Source organism: Rissa tridactyla, chromosome 5 (assembly GCF_028500815.1).
Source record: "Rissa tridactyla isolate bRisTri1 chromosome 5, bRisTri1.patW.cur.20221130, whole genome shotgun sequence".
Taxonomy (NCBI): Eukaryota; Metazoa; Chordata; class Aves; order Charadriiformes; family Laridae; genus Rissa; species Rissa tridactyla.
The window spans coordinates 45,680,659-45,698,715 of NC_071470.1; the positions used below are offsets into that span (position 1 = coordinate 45,680,659).

An 18,057-nucleotide genomic window follows, 5' to 3' on the forward strand; every position below is an offset into this window, starting at 1 on the left:
TTTGAACATCTAACTACTTCTCTCTCGTATTTTGAGGAAGTTTAACTTTCAAAGGGCCGTTTGCTGTTACAGAGGATTTTCATTCACTTCGGTTGTCTGTTGGAAGGAAGTAACTTTTGGGTTTGTCTCCAGTCACAGTCTCCTCCCAGGGAGACTCTCCAAAGAGCCCACTCCAGGGGTTCCCAATTAAAATCAATGCTAAAACCAGTTTATCAGCATAAGATCATTTTCTTTTTGGAAAACTCTCTTCTCATGCCCCTGTATATCCTCCCTTGTGTAATGCACCATGCACTAACATACCTTCAGAGCTTTGTGCCCTGGCTCTAGCAGCTGAACAGAAATCATTTATCCAGACCTTTGGCTTTTATCAGTAACAAACTATAGCTGACCCTTACTTCTAAAAATAATTATCAAGCAAAATGAGCCAAATTGGTTTTAGATAGGAAAAAAAGTCAAAACACAACATTATATCCTTGAAATAAGGAGACCTTAATATAAAATTCTAAGAAATGCCCTTTCCCTCTCCTCTTCCCCTATCAAATAAAACAGGGGGCCTGGAAACTACTATCAACTGATTGATGTCCCATCTTGCAAATTTAAAACTACGCTTTTCCCTTGCAATTTCAACATCAGTTACCTAGTTATAGAAGTGCTAAACAAAATGAGGTAGAAGTGCATCTACCAGATTGAGTATCCCTAATAATTTGATTCTATATTGTTTTGTATTCCAAGATTATCAGAAGACCTGTTAGCGTGCTTACTTTTAAGATGATCTTTTGCGCACCATGGATCATTTGCAGACTTTAAAACAAGTTAGCTGCAGGCCTTTATACTCACCAAATTACAACATTCAAGAGTAATATAGAGAATATAATTTAGTGAAGTGAAACGAAGAAAAGGTAAAATATTTTACATTTTAGCACATGCACACACGCACACATATACAAATAATGCAAAACAGAGCAAGAGCACAATCTGTGTAGTTTTTATGCCAGCCACATCAACAATACACATAACACCTGCCAGCTGTTCTAGGTGCGTATAAAAACTTTACTATCTGAAAATTCAAAGATAATTAAGGTTAACTGCTCAAAACAAAAATCCAGCTCCCCATACCCATTACGCATACAACAGAATACTAACACTTTGACTAGACCTTCCATGAAACAACAAAAGTTTTTTTCATTATACAAAAAAAAATAAATCTTTCCATCAGAGATGTCCAAATACGAGGAATTAAGAAATGCTCAAGGGTGCTCAGCCTCACATCTAACAACTTTGTTTCACCGTGACCTGAGTATGGCTACGTAACCATGTTAACAGGGTGGTGAAGGAGAGGGAAAGAATTTACACACAAACCTTGCGGTAAATTCAAGGTAACTACCTTGCTCTACTAAGGACTTGTTAGCTCCCCTGAATTGAAGTGAAAGAATAACTGACCTTCTGGACTTAGAATCATAGAATCATTTAGGTTGAGAAAGACCTTTAAGAGGTCTTTTTCATCAAGTCAAACTGTTAACCTACCACTGCCAAGTCCACCACTAAACCATGTCTCTCAGCACCACATCTACACATCTTTTAAATACCCCCAGGGATGGTGCCTCAACCACTTCCCTGGGCATCCTGTTCCAATGCTTGACAACCCTTTCAGTGAAGAAATTTTTCCTAATATCCAATCTAAACCTCCCCTGGCACAACTTGAGGCCATTTCCTCTTGTCCTATTCACCTGCTACTTGGGAGAAGAGACCAACACCCACCTATCTACACCCTCCTTTCAGGTAGTTGTAGAGAGCGATAAGGTCTCCCCTCAGCCTCATTTTCTCCAGGCTAAACCCCAGCTCCCTCAGCCGCTCTTCATAAGACTTGTGCTCTAGACCCTTCACCAGCTTCATTGCCCTTCTCTGGACCCGCTCCAGCATCAAAATGTCTGTCTTGTAGTGAGGGGCCCAACCTGAACACAGTATTCAAGATGCAGCCTCACCTGTGCTGAGTACAGAGGGACAATCACTTCCCTAGCCCTGCTGGCCACACTATTTCTGATAAAAGCCAGCATGCTATTGGCCTTCTTGGAATGTTCCATCTTTCCCATCTTTCAATTCTATACATACTTCCTTAGTTGCTCAGGATATTTAAACTACTACTTTTATTAATTTTTTAGAGTTTGAAATTCACTCAGCAAAATGATCATTTTAAATGATTCAAATCAAATACAAGAGCACTGTTGTGATCAGAAACAGAACCTTTTGTGGAAAGATTGACACCAAATACTAATCATTTTATCTTTAAGTCTTTATGTCAAGCACAGCTCACGCAAGAGTGGCTCAGATGCTTGGGAAAAAATGAACTGACAGCTTCTTTCCATGCTTTAGTAAGCAAATGTCCACATTAGGACTGTCACTCATGATGCTCATCTGTATAGAAATGCCAGTGTTGAAAGGATCTGTATTGGTATTCTACAAATATAATGCATATGCAGATCCCATTTCCCTATACGTATTTTTATATGCAAACATTGTTTCTAAATGAATAACCTTACGCTAATGAGGATATCCTATTTAAAAAAATATTTAAGAACACATGTATGTGTTTGGTTTTTTAATCTTCCTCAGCTCTAATCAAGCTTAAGTGGTGGAAATTCAATATTTGTGTTTAGTTACATTGTGCAATGATCAGTTTAGAAAAGAGTTATGAAAAATTCATTTTTCCGTGGCACGAACAACTGTCTGCTTTGATGACAAACCTCACATTTAGTTTTATACCCTACATCTCAGAAAAGCAATCTTTCATTTAATATAAAAGAGCACATCACAAGTCAGTAACCACAAAAAAGCTCACGCTACTTTGCAAGATCTATGCTATTGTTAAGCAAAGTTTCACATATGTGTGGTCACAAAGTATTGGAAACTCTACAAGCGGTAAACAGGACCTAGTGTCAGCAATATATCTTAAAAAAAAAAAAAAAGAAACTCAGTAACATTACTGACACTTCAGTTGCAGAAAATACTGCACAGCTTCAATGTTTCTCTTTGAATTTCCAAATCTAATCACAATTACAAATCCAGTTATTTCATCAATGTGAGCCCTTCCAAAGGGAATGGAAGAACAGCAAATCCCAATGGATATCCGAGTCCTGCAACAGGGATGATGTAATATATAAAAATAGACATCCTCTGACAGAAGCTGCAAGTCGAGTAAATAACACACTGCATGTCATTAATTTTGCATTAGCTTGCCAGTAGACACTACTAAAAGGATGATGAACTAACAATTTTGTTTTGCTTCGGGTGCTACACAAAATAAAATGATAGCATTTCTTGTATATTAACAATAATACATAACATACTACATAACCTTAAACAGCAATAGTCCCTTTTAACACGGAGGAAGGAAAGAAGCCGTGTGACTAAAAACATTGCGTTTTGCGACAAACACAGAACACAGGGATGGGAATTACATATTGTCATAATAACATTACCAGGGGCTGTTCCCATAATGAAACATCCAACTCCTATACAAAAAATGGTTAATGGAACTGCCCAGATCATCTCAGGAATTTCATATTTCAGATAAAACTGCCCCACAATATTTGTAGCGTCTCACTTCAAAATACACCTGCATATGTAACACAGACACGCGCTTCAGGAATTAGCATTACTCCATGTGTTCAATTATTACAAATACTATGTATATCTACTTAGTATTTTGTATTACTTCCTAGCATGATGATCAGTCTCATTCCAAGAGTAGATTGTCACCATCATAGAATAATAAAACCAGCTGCTTTTGAAATTGCACACTTAATTTTGTAAATGAACAAAAGCAACTAAACAGATAGCTTTCCTGGTAAAAGGAACTTTCCACTTGCACTTGACAATGTTAAGAACTAGCCCCTTTCTTTTATTAATGGAATGATCATTACAGTTTATTTCATTTTAAATATAAACATTAGAAATATTAAATAAATTATTTTAAACTGAATGTGTTATCACTAGAGACAAATTTGTTTCTGCAAACAAAAACAGAAAGGTGTTTAATCACACATGCAAAAACATGTGATTAAATCACCCTCACATACCACGACACTTCCTGTCGGCAATACACTGCAAATTTAGGTGTGTGTACAATTATGTTTTGGATACCATTTCTGTGCTTACATTACTTAAATTAATTAGTTTCATATCCAGGAACAGAATGAGTCCAGTCCAATTTTTATTTAAGTGAGATGACCTTTTTGCTTTCATTTTGCATGTGGCACATAACAGGACCTTCTCAGCTTCCTTTCTCCTTGCTCTTCACATTCATCCTCTATCTGGGGGAAAACTAAACTAGCATCCAGTTCAAAAATGGAATCTATTTAAATAGGCTCAGCTGCCATAACACATACGAGTCTCTAAAGCCAAACACCTCAAACATCCTGCTTCCCCAAACATTTTTGACGACCAAGTGTACCTGACTAAGATCCCCCGTAGTTTTTCTGTGCCTTTTTCCCTTTGTAAATAGACTTGCACAACACTTCCAAGGTCAAGGATGGTTTTTTTTTCACCCCCACGACCTCACCATATCTTTTATACCTGTCTATAACGTCAAGCTTTCAATGTGTCCACACCTCCTCGTTCATTGCCCTATCAAGTAATTTTCTTAGACTTGGCAAATTAGCTTAGATGTAGTTATTTCTTCCTAAAAGCAAGTTTTATTAATGCGAATACTCACAATTGATTCTGTGGTTTGCTTTTTGCTTTATTAAGTGAACTTGTATTAGAATGAAAGTGCCAGATAATCCTAAAAACCATCAGATACAATGAAAGTTGAAGCTATTTACAGGGTTGAAAGATTTGACAGTATTCCTTTAAACTGATTTCTTGTAGATCGGGTATCTGACAATTGTTCCTACTGATTCAAACTAAAACAACTGATATTCTATATGTAATAATGATGACTGAGTACACTACTATATTGGCATCAATTTACAATGTAGAATACAATGCACTAAGAAGAATACATTTTAGAAGGTATATCACAATACTGTAAAGTCCACATTGCTGCGAAGCAAGCACATATGAGGTGTTTCATGATCATTTGTAGTGTCCGTGGAAAGACACCCAGCAATATGTATTTTACAACATGAGCATAAACACACATGCAGAGAAGTAACTGTGTTATGCTGGTTTTTAACATGAAGCGCTCTCCCAAATTATACTGGACTTCTGTAACAAAGTCCTAAAATACAATCACCTTTATTGAATTCTCATCTGTTATATTACCCACAAGAATACACTGCTTGTCATCTTGTAAACTTCCACATTGCTTCAGTAGCCACACACACTGAACAAAGGAAAACTAGGCTTTTGATCAAGTTCAGGCAGAAAAATTTAAAATTCATATTTTTTTTAAAATCCTTCCCTAAATGTGGAAGTATGACATACAACAGCTTTGTTGATTTTTAAAATGTAATTTTGCAGACAAAGGAAAAGGCAAATTTGTTTCGTAAGACAGGACAATCTGAACATAAATTTTCAATATAGGAAATTTTAGACCCTCAGCAGACAACGTAAATGCAAATAGTATCAAGGAAATAAGGCTATTTTGCCAATGCTTTGCACTAAGTATTAGTTATAAGAGACAATGGGGGCAGGAAGCAAGGTTTCTACAATTTGCTACTAAGTGAGCAGCTTCTAATACTTTTTAAAAAAATATTTGAAAAGCTAGAAAAAAGCCCCTCATACTTATTTTTTCAGGTAGTCATGGCTGCAGGTGAGACTTGACTCAGCAACATTATACATATGGTTTCATTTCCAGCCCTCTTCTCATTCAAATTTTCAGTCACCTCCTTCAAATAAAATCCAGAGGGTCAATATTTGTCTGCCCTTAACACATGGGCACGATGACTGGCTCCGTAGCACAGTGTGTGAGGATAAAATTGTTGCATGCTCGTAACTTGGGGAAGAAGCCGGGGTTATTGATGGCTCCATGCCCACTGCTCTTTTCCTTCCGACACCGGGTAAACGGATTGTCCCCTCACGTGAATCTCAAGCTGAATGGGATAAGAAAGGCTACTCAATGCAGAGAGACCTTTTGCATGGATTTCAGCAGCTGGGTTAAAAAAGCCCGGCTGAGGATGCACTAGTGGAAATTTTCATAAGCCTCTGAACTAATTCAAATCTGGACAGATTCTCACAGAGTCAAAACCCACACACTATACTTTCTGTTCAGGGCTACTCACAGGTGCTTCAGTGTTTTATTTACAGGCCTACCTGCAGCGCTCTAAATAGCCCCCAGTAAGCTTTGGTATTTTACCTTTAGCAAAGCAAAGGCTACGGTACAGACTAGTGAAAGCCCACACCTCAGTTTACATATCAAGTCCAAGGCACAGGACATACAGACTATCACAAACCAGGGGTTTATAAATTACTACTCATAAACTCTGTGCCACTAAAGAACAGCATATTATTTTGGATGAAGTTCTTTCCCTTTACGAACTTCTGTTAATTTACACGAAATATGTCATGCATTATATACACAATAACCAGCTCAGCAACACTCAGACAGGGCATGACCGCTTCTTCATGGATGCACTAAAGCAGCCACAAAGCTTATTGTCAGTAAAGCATTACAACAAAGTCTACCCTTTTTTAAATTCACTCCTTAGGTGACTATTCTATTTTAAAGTTTGTTTTTTGGTTTTGTTTTTTTTTGGTTTTGTTTTTTTTTTTTTTAAATCGGCCTAAAGCAGAAGAAAAGTCATGTAGGTTCTTGGGAGAAAGGGTCCACGCTCTTTCAGTCAAGTCGTTCAAAGAAAAAAAAAAAAAAAAAAGGGCTTTTCACTGAAAACATTAAGTAGCCTTAAGTATAGACACACGCAGAAAGAAAATCCACATTCAGAAGTTAAAATCCAATTTCTGTTATTAAGTAAGGAGATGTTAACGCTAATCTAGTTAAAATCACTTTCTGACACATTAGAAGCACAAGCAAAAATTTTCTATCAAAAAAATCTGAACAAGGCTTTCCAGATTCAAGTAAGAACAGCTCAACCTAAACTTACTAGGCTTTTTTTTTCCCTACCCTGAAAAAGAACAGATCTGTTTTACCAAACTACAAATGGAGGCAAAAAGGATGCCATTTTATCAGTCTGATAAAACACATTCGTTTTATTTCCATACGTTATGAGGTTTCTCTTTTCCTTACCCTAGAAATCAGCAACACTTGTTCCAAATGTAACATGCCAAAGTACGATATTCAACATTAGATTTCACTTCAAATGGTCCTTCAAGCATTAGGGTAAGTTATCAAAATACTACGAAGTATTTCAAATTCCTATCATAATTTGAGAAGCACATTATCACTCTTGACATAATATTTTAGTAACCATAGGTTACTTAATGCCAAGTGACCATTCCACTGAAAAACTGGTGAGCACTGATCAGAAGATAAGAAACTGGGTTCCTAGAAGAAACGTAGCAGACATATTGAAGAAAGAGGGCATTTTAGCACTTGCCTATGACAGTGGAACCGTATTGAAATTTGAACCCTCTAGGTCTTTTAGATAAAGAAATGAATTGACTAATGTGACACAGAAGGAACTTTAAAAATAAACACATTTCCTGATAAAATATCAGAAGAATTGATTAAAGTAATATATGAGGAAAGGAAGAATTTTGAAGCTAAAAAAATAGTTTTAATTTGTTTTCGACTCTATCACAAGAGATTTCTCAAGCACACTAGTGGGGATGTTTATCAGTTTGACAAGACACATTCTATCAAACATTGTATTTGGTGGATGCTCAGTATTTACTCACTTTGGCATTGACAAATGCAATTACAAAAACAAGTTAAGTTTAAAAGACGCCACTCAGATATTCAGATTACTCTGACTGCATTTGAGATCCAAGGTCAGACAAAACTTCTATATTTTGTTTGGTTTGGTACCATTCCAAGGTACTTGGACTCACCCAGGCACACTATTCTCCCTAGCTTGGCAAGCCTATGTTTCAAATAACGACCATTTACACATACTTTGACAGGAGTCTGCAAACTCCAGCTTCTGTATACCAAATCAGTATGCATCATCAGAACAGAAGACAAGCAAGAAGCACTCTTGTAAGTTTTCAGCTAACACAAACTTTTTGTTGCTTCTTTGGTGCTCATCTTGTCGCACTCCATTTCCCTCTCCTACTGACATATAGATAGTAAACAGCAACAAGGGCCCTATTTTTTAAATCAAAATCAAAGATTAAGTCCTCCATGTCATGGAAGAGACACTTGAGTGAAATGTCTTTCAAACATTTAATATTTTACATATACCGTTTGCTTATTGTTCTCTGTTTTCTCTAAATCACAGGACGTCAAAGCAAGGAAGAAAGGTCAATCAGGCTGGGCAAGAGACACTGTGCTGTCACCAAATTCCACATTGACATTAGTATTTTTACATCATAGTGAGATTGCCCAAGTATCAAAGCAAAGGCTAGGAGGCAATTTTAGTCATAACATTGCATATCAGTATTATGATATCACACTGCAAACCCACAAGTAAATTGTTAGTGGACCATACACAGTAAGTTACAATACCTGAGGTTTAGTGCATTCCTGTGAGCCAAAATGAAATGAATGCCATATAGGAGGAAAGGAAAAGATGAACATTATCAGACATGCCATAGTACATTCCACCACTATGAAGATAATGTTAAAATTATGTTAATGAGGGTCCACCATCCCCTACAAGTTGACTCTATTGCAGAAAGCCATGCCACAACTGAGAACACTGCATTTAATTTTCAATTCTTGAAAAGCACAGCCATGCACCTTCATTTAAGCTCTAAGTTTCACACTGCATTTTCACAAAGATATAGAAAACTTTCTTCAGAAAATACTGTTTGAACTTTCTGAAGAAAAGCACTCAGAGACTACTGCAAATAAAGCATTAATAATTTATCAACAACAACAAAAAAGTCATTCTACATGGTAGCTACAGATTTAGAGTAAAACAAAGTATAAGAAAATTACACATTTTGTGAAGATTTTGAGGATGCTATCAAAGCAGCTTTATTAGTTTGAATCTCATGTACCTAACACCTAAATCAGAACATAACCACAGGGAAGAGCAAACTTGAAAACAAATGCATCATGTTAATCCTTTTCAAATTTGGCTTTAGCATGTTATTTACTGCAATATCTGAACATATGCATTTTTTTAATGCTTCTTCCATTATTTATCCAAAATTAAGAAGTAGAATCAAAGATGAGACCCTGACAGGTGCTGACCAAAGAATGGATGGGCAACAAGCCCACAAGATATGTGCTATAAATATGCTTTGACTTCCTATATGTTTCCAAAAAACCCCTGCTTTCTACAGTCAATTTTTCAAGAAATTAAGACTAAAACAATGAGGTCTAGAGACATAAAATAGGAAGGGAGAAAAGACAATGCAGCCTTTAACACATATGGTTAAAGCAATAGAAAGAATACTGGTAGTATAAGTGAATGAGAGAACGACGTATACAAGATCACCAAATACTGTAAAAATAGGAGGGAATGGGCCAGCATGAAGAGTCTTCACTACATTGTAAAACTCATTTGAGCTTATTTGACTCTATTTTCTTTGGGGAGGGGTGGGGAGAAAAGTCAGTCACATGCATCATATTACACTTTTTAAAGCAACATTTGACTGTAATTACTGCAAATTTTACAGTTTATTTGGCAATCTCTTCCAACTCAACATGAAATCTTGCTTGCAATGAATTTCCCAACACATACACGAAATCATTATGAACTCTCACACAACAGAACGACACATAATGGGCTCTTGCTCTTAGCACCAGTTAAGCTCACAAAAACTCATTAGGCATACCTAAAGTGAAATTTATACAACAGGCAAGGACCTACGAATGCAAATGGCACTGTGTGTAATCTAATCATTGCCCTTCTAGAGTTAAATAAAAATCACACTTGAACTGTTTGCTAAGCACAACATACATATCTAAATACAACCAAAAGTAATTCTTCCTGTAATTCCTACAAAGTACAATACCACATACTTTTTTTTTTTTTTTTTTTCTCCCAAAAACAGACCAGTAAATCTTCAAACCAAGTGAACTGGCTCAATCCATATTAAATTTAGAGGCAATTAAAACTGCACTGAAAATTAAACCATTAAAAGCTGTTGTATAAACAAAACCAAATTGTTGGCATAAAATGTAATTATTCAACTCATGAGGAAAAGCCTGTATAATTAACAGATGTAATCAAACATCTACACACTTACAGACACACACTGAATATACAGGGAACTGGCAAACAAGTTAAGGAATAAGGATAAAGAAGGAAAAATGGAAAAAACCTACAACTGCAATGGGTCGAAGACAGTATTTCAAAAACACCAAAGCTCTAATCCTGCAAATTTTTATGCATGTGGCTTACGTCGTGCAAAATTCAGCCCAATGAACTCAATGGGATTAAATATGTACAAAGTTATTTATGCCTGTGTCTTTATGGTTCTAGCAGATTTGGGGGTTTAAACAAATAAATGAGAGCCAAAGACAAACAGCTTTTCCAGTATTTTGCTTACAGTTGAAATCACCACCAACCAAACATTAATCTAATAGAGCTTTTCTCAATTTAAAAGCCAAATATTTTGCAGACTAAGTTGTAATTATTAGTTTATTTTCATCTCAAGAAAAAGCCTGGAAACTTTCAACACGTAAGATTACGCCCCCTAAAAAAAAAAAAAAAAAAAAAAAAAAGAAATCAAGTAAAATGACCAAATGATCTCCAAATGATCTTGATAATGGGCAGACTATGTAGCTCACTGAAACCCAAGCATAAAGGGCTCGAGGCAGACACCAGTAAAGGTTAATTTGACATTCAAGTTCTGGATACCAAAAAGAAACAACAGATGTAATCCAAGTATTTGGCCTACTGCAATGCAGCACAGTAACAACTGTTATCATAGAGGAGAATGAGTGCTTCACTAACGGAACTTTTAACACTGTACACTAAACTATTTTTACGTAACTTAATATCAAAAGGAAGTGAGAACACAGTTTCTTTCAAAATTTCAAATAATGACTAGAACGCTAAGAAATAATATATGACATTCACAGTCATAAGAAATGTGCTTTCAACTCTGAACTGAAATGCAAGCTGCACACATGTTCACATACTGATGGGCCAAATTCACGGTATTTTAAGGGGAAACCTCCCTACAGAAGCACACTTCTTTAAAGATACCAGCAAGCTTAGCCATTTTGATTGTTTTATTTCCAGTAATTTTCCTGTTTATGTTTTTGTGGAGCATAAATACAGACAACTTACCGTATGGTAGCCTCTAGGTAGAGGTGGCTTCCCCACGGGATAAGGGTCAACAGTATCAATAATTGTTTGTCGCTCCCCTTTTTGGTTGATTTTCCTAAATCTTCTTCGAGATTGCCTATGAGAAGCTTGACGCTGAAAATACTCCTCATTTTCATCCATGTAATCAACCTACAACAGATGCAAGAGTGTCATTTCCCCCAAGAAATAAAAATGTTGGTAGAAAAACAAAAAATCCTATTCAAAAAAAAAAAAGCAGTTAGCTTTGAATTTCCTGCATTTTCAGCACTGACTGAAGCCACCACAGAAAAAAAAAAAAAGATAAAATAAAATCAACATTGGTATGAACAGCATCACTGAATACGACCACTTTTCAAAAATGACAGAAGAAAAATTCTCCCTTCTTCACCCCCTTCTTACTCTTGCACAAATATAAACATTTCACCACTCAATACGTTACAATAAGAAAACTGGTATGAGAGACCACTTTGGTAGTTTTCCTGCTGACCTCTATTTGTCCCTTGGGATCTTCCCTAGCTAACCTACAGCAAAGGCTTCACTCTCCAATAGGCAGCACTGGTTTTATTATTTACCTCAAATATTTTGAGGGCGTAAAAGAAGGACTTCTAACAGACTGGATTTACGTAAAAACAAATCAATTCAAAACAACAGGGAAAATAAAAAATACCTATTAGGTATATCCTAATATAAAATTACTCTTCTCAGTTTCAGCGTCTTCCAAGTAAAAGTCCTAAATTACTACATAACAGTATACTGCAATGAAAATATCTGAACGAGGAATTCTGGTTTTCCTGAAAGAGAACAATCTTTTTACAGTATAACTCGGCTGAAAATCAACATCTCTTCCGTGTTCACCCTATTCATAGAAACCTTACTCAAGATTAACAGGCAAATGAGAAAAAAGAAAGCCAACCTTTCAGCACTGGCTCTATATGGGGATTCAGTTAACTCCTTCTATGCAGTTCCACCCCCTAAGGATAAACAGTATTTATGAAGATGCAAAGAAGAGCTTATGAGGCACCTTGCAAGGTTCCTCTATATTTTTTTCAACGGGGAAAAGAAATATTAGACAAAATACTCCTACGAATTTGTGGCGTGTCTGTGTCAGAAGTGTCACGTACTAGTCAGCTCCTGTCACTTAACTTTCAGCGTACGAACACAAGGGGGTGAGCACAGTCCCTGGTTCACCAGGAAGAGCTGGTAACGCTTACCTCCTCACCACTGAGGTGATCTACTGCAGATCGGACACTCACGCCCGACACCTCTCCCGCCTCTCCTCCCCACAGAGTGACCCCATCCAGCCCTGAGACTGAAAGTTACTGTGCCCAAACTCTGGGGATGGGGTTCTTTCTAGTCAAGGTACAATTATTCCTTTGAAAGGCTGGACTGAAGTGTTCAATTTCAGCTTTCCCAAAACTCTAGAAGTTGTTTTTTTTGGACTAAGATGACTCATGTGGGAGTACCTCCCCTGACCCAACATTATCCATCAGTCTAGTAGATTCCTTCTGGAATCTTGTTGTTTAGTCATCTCCCTTCCCTATACCTATCTTTATATCACTCTTCTTTATAACTTATCGAGGCACACATGAGACAGAGATATCCACACAGCTACCACCACCCAAATTGTATACCTCTAGAGAACAAATCTGGGACAACAAGCTGTTTCCCGAACTTGTGGTCAGATAGGAGTTACACAAACTGGCCAGCCAAATTGGGGGGCCAATACAGGGGCAAATGGGGAGGCAGAAGGGGCTGCTTTTGAGGAGCTGCTCCTTTACAAAATAAAGTTACAGAGAGCTTTAGTTAGGGATAGCAAAAAGGCAATTGGCATTTCTCACATATGCCTTCTGTGTCTTCTACTATTTTGTATTAGCTTCCTAAAATGATTTTCTTAATTAGAATTAGAAGAGGGAGATACATCATCAAACATCCGCCAGAAAAAGCTACCATTATACAATCATCTTTATCTGTTTACAGTGAAATCACAAAGAGCTTAAAACCCACAAAAGCATGCCTACATTTGCATAAAGTTAAAAAGCTACTTTTTTTTTCTACCGATCAACTTTAAGCAAGTAACCTAATCTCTTCTACGAGCCCAAAGCTATACCACAATTTTCTGAGCTTCTCCAAGTTTTACAGAAACTGTCATTTTTTCAGAAAAAAAAAAAAGTTTAGCGCCACAGCCTGTATTTGAGCTATCGTCTCTACATGGCTCAGATCATTGTCATACCTGTATTATGAAGTGGTCACTATGTCAGTGACAGAAAAAAAACCCACGTTTAGCCCATTGGTTGTGCATTTGTTCAGATGATGCACCCTGAGGTGGCAACTAAGAACTTTTTGAGCCTGCGAACCCTCAGAGACGATGCTATTCTGGCACTGGACTACAAGCAGATACTGCTGAGGAAGTAACCTTCACCCAGAAGTCAGCAGAATTTTAAAAATGTTCAAACTGCTTCTTAAAACGTCAGGCAGCAGATGATAAATTTAATTAGAATCAAACATTAACTACTTATGCTAACCTGAGATTAACACTTTAAAGCATCTATGCTTACCTATAATAATACAGCAGCTTTAAAAAAAAAAAAACCCAAAACACACACACAAAAAGTTCTACTATTTGGCTAGCACAAGAAAACTTTATTTTTTTTAAGAAATATGCAAAAGTAAATGTAACAGCAATATAAAAGGTGCCTTTATCACTCAAACAATGCAAGTATGTGTGCAAAGAATGGCAAGAAAGTTATTTATGACATCTTAGATTTATGAAAAGATTGCATGCAAAACAGAAAACTTCGAGTTTTATTAGAAGCTGAAATGTTACCAAAGCTGGTCTGTAAAATTTAAAGGCAACTGAATGAAAATATTCTTACCACAATCATTTCGGATGGCTCTAAAACAATGCATTCACAGCCACGCCTGAAGCTTCCTGCGGAACGCTTGCCAAAACTGAAGAACAAAAATACATCAATCAGAACAAAAATCAGAGCTATAACACAATCCCTAAGCATATTTACATCTTCTCCCGGTATCATCAAGCGCAGAAAAAAACGTACATACCTCTGCACAATACAAGTTTCACGCATATGTCCTTCGACAAGTAACTGATACCCAAGGACATCAAGCGCTGTGTTTTTTTGTCTTTACGTAGTTTATTAGGAGTATTTGCTAGATAATGCTATTAACCCTAAAACAAGTGTCAATCAAGTGCTGCCTACTGAAGATGCATGGTTGATTCTGAACTACATTACAGAGTTTGATCTAGTATCTTCTGACATTACAGTATTAAGTTACTTAAGCCATCTGCATTTCTATGAAGAAAGCTAACTAGCATACCAAGGAAAGAATGAAAAGGCTATCAACTTCAATTAGCTGTGTTCTTTACTTAAAATAAATAATTAACATAAGGATGCTGCATGTGAGAGTATTCCCAAATTGAACAGATGAGGACAAAAGGTTGTTCTGCCTTTCATGACACATTCGCACCTTAGTGCAATAATTAAGCACGATACTGTTTTGCTTCCTGTGGGATAAAGTAGAGAGCTATTTTAGTTTCAGTTTCTGAAGTGCTCTGCCCATATTAATGAATGTGTGTGTCTGCAACACTTAACAGCAAAGAATCCTCAAAATGCAGCTGTAAAGGTGGAGTGCAGAGAACCAGTACATAATTCAGTGAAATACAAGATCTTCCTGGTTAAATCCTTAATCGTGAGCCATCGGAGTGGAAGAAAAGACAACCGGTTAAAGTTTGTTTCTGGGGTGTGTGCTTCACCCTCCGGCTAGTTCATATTTAAGCCTGTCAGGTCAATGTCGGAGCTTTCCAGTCGCAGAGAGGCAGGGCAGATGACAAAATGCCTGGAACTTCAGGACCCCTCTTATAGCCTGCTGGAACAATCCTGCCCTAAAATTTGGCAAGAGCCAATGCAACTATTTAGCCTTTTTCCCTTTCTTCAACTGTGCAACTGGCACGGGAAACCTTCCTACCTGAAGTTCACAGGGTAACAGGTATTAAATAAGTTTATGAAAAACAAACCCGACTCAATAAAATTGTAAAATCTGAATTTTAACCAACCCTGTAATGCACAGGGTGACACACTTAAGCTCCGATGTTTGTGAAAAGTAGCTTTTTTTAAACTTTACCTCATAACAAGCAAACTGAAGTTCATATACAATTCGGAACTGTATATCTAGCCAGTTTATATCTATTCTCCTGTCCCGCCTGGCAATTAGTAGAAATGAACAATTTAACTTGCTACCCCAAAGGCTAATCTCTTGACAACAGCACGTTTATAGCTCAAAAAGAAGGCAGTCAGATATTGAAAAGAAATGCCAGCTGTGCTTATTCATCAAAATAATAATCGCATTTAATGGTACATGGGACTTCTACAATAGAAAAAATTTTCCAGAATACTAAGCCTCTTGAAAAGAAACATTCAATAAAGAAGCCTCTCGACAAAATGTGTATTTTCCTAGAGGCAAACACATGCTTCCTCCCGTAGTCCAGCAACAAAACACAGGGTGCTTTACTCTACAATGCCATCTTGAATTTTATACAATTTCAACTACTCTTAAAGATACCAGAAAATGAAGCCATTATCTTGATTCATTAGACTGTTGCAAAAGCGACAAACTTATTTTCTTGGTCATTAACCTGATCCACATGCACAGTTTTTCCTTAAAAAAAAAAAAAGGAAAGGAGGGGAAGAGAGAAGAAAGTAAATCAACTCATTGATTGAAAAACAACAATGCAAAAACGGTGATTAGGAAGTCAATTTATTTGATATTCTAATTGAAATTAAACACAGAAATAGTCCCTTTCCTCTTGCAGATTCTTGTCCCCCTCTTCATAACCATTGGTTTTAGTCTAGAATGCACTACTGTAGTATTTTTTTGCCAGCCCATTTTCTAGCCTCATAGCAAACACTAATTTCACCAGAAAATGCATATGCACTTTTCCACTCCACGATTTCTTCTTCTGCTATTGCTGTCTCTAAGTATCAACTTTAAATTTCTGCCTGTTGCTAATCACTGCCGACATCCAAAAGTTTCAAGCTTTAGCAAACACAGTAAAAAGAAAAAGCTGTACTTTGGATGTGCTTTTCTATTCTTGAATAACTTGTTTGGATTTTACCCTTCTGCACAAGGAAACAGGCAGTCAACATATTAAGACAGAAGGCACAACTGAATTACTATAAAGAAAACTCTCGATTTCTGTTCCCGGTTACACACTGGTTCTCACAGCAAATAACCACGTTACCGCCGCACTGCTCAGATTCCTATGACAGCACAAAATTTATCAGAGCAGACAGTGCATCACACGTATATATTATCTTTGACCAAAGATCACAAGACAATGCAGGCTGCAAACAAACTTTGTAATTTTTGTGAAGTTTTGTAGGCAAGAAGACAAGTAAATCGAGGCAGAAGAAAGTCAAATGACCTTTCAAGTGTTGCAGTTCTCAGACATGACATGCCAGCCAAACCTCCTGACTTCCAATCTGCTGCTGAAAATTCATCATCAGTGAGGAATTCACATAATGAGTGAAAAATCAGGAAATTCTCTTGTCACTGTCCACTACGTCTGGACACTTCAGAAGTGTCCACCTCTTACTGTGGTAGAACATCCACCACAGTATTGCATACTAGCTGTTGTAGAACCACACTTCGATACCTACACACGGTGACACAAACAAATACCTGTTGACACACGACTTAGAAAAACAGTTGGGATCTCAGGGCACTGCCAATCCTACTGTTTCAATTCAGAAGACTGATATCAAAGTCAGTGAGTCTTATCAGAATTAATTTCTCAGAGCTTCGCACAAAAGCAAAAAGCAAAGACAAAAAAGGACTCATGTGACACTCCGCTCCACCCGAAATCCCTGGCTGTAGTAACCGGCCAGTAGGCAGAGGAAGCCACCAAACAAGCTTGATTTAATTGAAAATAAGTTACCTAAAATATTAGTAAGCAGTAAAAAGAAGCAAATACCCAACACATGATGCAGTCTGCTGCATTTAGTGAGCTGATCAAAAAGCCCAAGCTGTAAAGGCTTCTATAAAATACCAGGAGAAGAGGTTCACACAAAGGACCACAATCTGGCATGCAAACTGGCTTGAGGGATCTTAGGTATCACAAAGAAACAGTAGCAGCAAATAAAGTTTCAGCAGAAGGGCTGACAGATTATCTTCATAATACCAGCTCCGTTTTAGTAACTTCTGCTAGACACTATTCTTTTCAAATTTTGATGCTAGACCAGCTTTACCACAGAAAGTAAGTTTGACTACCCAGATTTATCACAAACTATGCAGCCTACATGAGCACTAGCTAGCTAAAGTAAAACGTAGAAAGTCCTTATCAGCCAATTTCAATGGACCAGGGATTTGACAAATTTATTCCTTCCCTTACTGCAGTGTGAAATAAGCTTGTGGATGTATGACTTCACTAGGGAGCTTAAGGTTAAACCACATTTTTGTGTTTAAAACACAGTAGAGAATTTTACATAATGTACACTTCACATTCGATTGTATCATATTATTCCTTAATAATTTCACTCAAAATTGCCTTATTATGTAAAGATAAAATCTCCTCTCCTACCTAAGCCTTATTAATTTCAGCTCCTAAAAATAGCAACTATTAAGCCAGTGATGCACCTGAGAGAATCCCAGCTTTGCAACTATTTTCTCCCCATCAGTGATGTGCATGAGAGAATTTCACCAAAGGAAGCTCAGGCAG

The 18,057-nt window shown here is 37.0% G+C and overlaps 1 protein-coding gene across 6 annotated transcripts in view; it reads right to left on the reverse strand.

Annotated features, from left to right (window-relative positions):
• RAPGEF2 (Rap guanine nucleotide exchange factor 2) overlaps positions 1–18,057 on the reverse strand; it is a 195,102-nt gene that overhangs the window by 80,104 nt on the left and 96,941 nt on the right. For all 6 annotated transcript variants that reach the window (XM_054204343.1, XM_054204349.1, XM_054204342.1 and 3 more), the window contains 2 exons: positions 14,198–14,273; positions 11,307–11,474 (listed from right to left, as the gene is read on the reverse strand). In XM_054204343.1, coding sequence (XP_054060318.1) covers positions 11,307–11,474; positions 14,198–14,273 — 244 coding nt within the window. The remainder of the gene's footprint in view (positions 1–11,306; positions 11,475–14,197; positions 14,274–18,057) is intronic.